Source organism: Oryx dammah, unplaced genomic scaffold (genome assembly GCF_014754425.2).
Source record: "Oryx dammah isolate SB20612 unplaced genomic scaffold, SCBI_Odam_1.1 HiC_scaffold_29, whole genome shotgun sequence".
In the NCBI taxonomy this organism is placed as follows: Eukaryota; Metazoa; Chordata; class Mammalia; order Artiodactyla; family Bovidae; genus Oryx; species Oryx dammah.
This window is the reverse complement of record NW_024070213.1, coordinates 11830741-11833912: the sequence shown is the minus strand read 5'-3', so window position 1 is coordinate 11833912 and position 3172 is coordinate 11830741. Positions and strand designations below refer to the sequence as shown.

The 3172-nt window shown below is 55.3% G+C and overlaps 1 protein-coding gene across 1 annotated transcript; it reads right to left on the bottom strand.

Moving 5' to 3' along the window:
- Positions 1-220: 220 nt before the first annotated feature.
- FBXL14 (F-box and leucine rich repeat protein 14) lies at positions 221-3132 on the bottom strand. The gene has a single exon (XM_040233665.1). The coding sequence runs from the start codon at positions 2941-2943 to the stop codon at positions 1741-1743; it is 1203 nt and encodes a 400-aa protein (XP_040089599.1). The 5' UTR covers positions 2944-3132; the 3' UTR covers positions 221-1740.
- Positions 3133-3172: the final 40 nt, after the last annotated feature.

Here is a 3172-nt window from a genome sequence, read left to right as displayed (position 1 = left end):
TTCAGAAATGATATAAATCTCCATTCTAATCACATTTCTAGCAACAGAACATTTAGATGTCAGCAGTAAACTTTATACAGGATAAATTTTTCACCACAAGCTTACTCACACCCCACACGCTCCACCGAACCCTGCATCTTTTACTTCTGAGATGCAAACCCACCTCCTACTTTGGCCTGGACCCAAACACACTACCTTAAAAATAATTCAGATACAAGGCTTTTTTTTCAAAAAACATACTTCATATTTCCTCTTTTATTATATAAATATCAGTTTAACCTTTTACTGTAAGAATATAAACGTTTTAAGAGGATCTTTGTTATTATTTATACAAATTCACAAACAGTACAATTAATTGATAAAGGTCTCTGGGTTTCTTTAACTCCATGGTCTCGCATGTTTCTGTGGAGGATTCTAAAAAAAATAAACAAAACGAACAAAAAACTCCAACCGAAAAATATACATCCTACTCAGAAGTCATTTTTTTTTAAAGCCACAAGTCCCAACCCCCACCAAAATAAAGCAAGGCGTTTATTCCTCCATTTAGAAACAGAATTTTTAAAAAACCTACCAACACCTGTTTTATTAACAGAATAGAGATAAGACATGAATTTCAGTCTCCTCCCCTTCACACCAGGGCCCCAGGCCTCTCTAAGCCAGTGCCAGTTCCAGCTCCTCTGCTCCCTACAGGAAGCCTCACTGTGACCTTTTCGTGGGGAAATGTGGAAGAGAGGGAGGGCAGGGCAGACTTTGCATATATAATCATCATTTTCAAGACACAATCTGCATCTCAGACAGACCAAATAAAAAAAACAACAGTCCGACTCTCATGTCTCCCACACATTTGTGCTATAAATTAAGTCAAGATTTAGGAGCATGGGCTGATTCCTCAAATGCTTATGGACAAGGAGAAAAAGAAAAATAAGAGCCAGAAATGTGAAGTGGGAAACACTGGATGGATGGGGTTTGGGAAGAAGCCAAAACGAAAAAAGACGTACAAACCCAATGGGCATCTTTCCAGTCCAGGCACAAAAATGTTTCAGTCTCAAAATATCTCTCTTGTAGAATTCCAGGGCTTCAGAGAAAAAAGTAAACTAAAACGAGGTAGCCAGACATATATATGTGTGTGTGTGTATATATATATATATATAACTTATATATATATAATATATAGAATATACTCAGCAGAAAAAAAAGAGACAAGTGGATGTCAAGTTTCTTCAAAAAATAAAAAAAGAGACAATACGAATGAAATGAGCGTGAGTAGCAGAGTGCTGTCAGAGGAGCGATGAGGCGAGACTGGGATTAGTTACAAAGTGGAAGAAGGGTGAAAAGGCCGTTGTAGTTGGGTTTGCTTTTATACATTTCGAAATAAAAACCAGATCACAGTATTCAAATGAAAGCTTAAGTGAAGGCAGACATTTTCCTCAACTCCCCAGGGCTGGAGGGATTGCTCACTCCCACCCCCACCCCCACTTCCAGGCGCAGCGCGGACACAGTAGCTCAGTCCCTCCTCCGGACCCCCGCCGGGAGGAGTGGGTGGTGGGCGGCGGGTCCATCTCCACACCCTCCGGGAACAGGAGAGGGGCGGGGGAGGGACCCCCACCCCGGACACACGAGAAGGGAAGAGGGGAGGGGAGCCTGGGGGCTTCCGGTCATCGCCCCACCGCGTCCGCGGCCGGAGGGCGAACAGGGCGGGACTGGGAGTGGGGGGCGCGGGAGGGACGGGTGCTGCCGCCCTCACCTGACCTTCTCACTGTCCGTCATCTGCCAGAGGCCCAGGTTGAGTACCTTGAGGCACGGCAGCTGCGTGATGCGCTCCAGGCCGCGCTTGGTGATGCGGGTGCAGCCGTACAGGTCGATGCCGGTGAGTTGGCTCAGGTGCTCCGCGATCAGCTCCAGGCCCTTGTCCGTGATGCGCACGCACTGGCCGATGTTGAGCGTGCGCAGCCCGTGCATCTGCCGCACCATGCGGTTGATGCCGTCGTCGCTGATGTGGCAGGAGCAGAGGGACAGGGACTTGAGGCCGTCCAGCCCCTGCGCGATGTAAGCCAGGCTCTGATCTCCCACTTTGTCGCAGAAGGACACGTCCAGCCCCGAGAGGCGCAGGCTGCCCATGGCCAGATGCATGATGCCCGTGTCGCTGATGTTGTCGCACGAGCGCAGGTTGAGGCTGCGCAGGCTGCCCATGTGCGACAGGTGCAGGAGGCCGGCGTCCGAAATGCCCCCGCAGAAGCTGAGGTTGAGGAGCCTCAGGCCCGTCAGTCCCCGGGAGATGTGCTTCAGGGACAGGTCCGTGAGCTTCTGGCAGTCCTGCAGCGTGAGCTGCTCCAGGCCCAGGCAGCCCTCGGCCGCGCTGCGCGTCATGCCGGCCAGGTGCCCGATGCCCACGTCCGAGAGGTGGCGGCAGCTGCGGAGATTGAGGCTCTTGAGGCGCTGCAGGCCCCAGGCGATGAGCAGGAGGCCGGTGTTGGTGATGTTGCTGCAGCCGCCCAGCTCCAGCACCTCCAGGCCCTTGAGGTACTGGGCGATGCGGCCCAGGCTGCTGTCGGTGATCTGCTTGCAGAGGCTCAGGTTGAGCGCGCGCAGCGAGCCTATCTCCTGCACGAACGCGTGGCCCAGCCCGTTGTCGGTGAGGTTATAGCAGCCGCTGAGGTTGAGGCTCTCGATGTTGGCCATACCCTGGATCACGTAGCTGAGGCTGCGGCGCAAGCTCAGGATCTGCACCCGGCGGATGCCCCGGGCCTGCAGGCTGGGGAACAGCGACGGGTTGGCCCGGCGCAGGTGCAGCTTGGCCTCCACCCCCCGCCACACCGACTTGTGGTAGGCGGCGTCCCGCCAGGCCGTGCACACCTGCGCCGCGCGCCCCTTGTCGCGCACGTCCAGGTAGCCGAAGATCATGGCCAGCAGCTCGGGGAACAGGCACGAGATGTGCGTCTCCATCTTCCTCCCCGCAGCGCCGGGGAGGAGGCGCGGGCCCCGCTCCCGCCCGAGCGACGAGGCGGCTAGCCGGCCGCGCCGCGGGCCCAACGGACGCGCCTCCCGCCTTCCGGCTCGGCGCCGCTCCTCCTCCAGTCCGCGCGTCCTTCCTGCCCGCCCTCCCCGCCCGGCGCGCTCGGCGCTCACATCCCGGGCGGGCGCCCCCGCGGGGCGGCCCTCGCTGGGCTCAGCC

Coding starts and splice junctions, on each gene's coding strand:
- FBXL14 (XM_040233665.1), bottom strand. CDS start 2,943: ATGGAGACGCACATCTCGTGCCTGTTCCCCGAGCTGCTGGCCATGATC.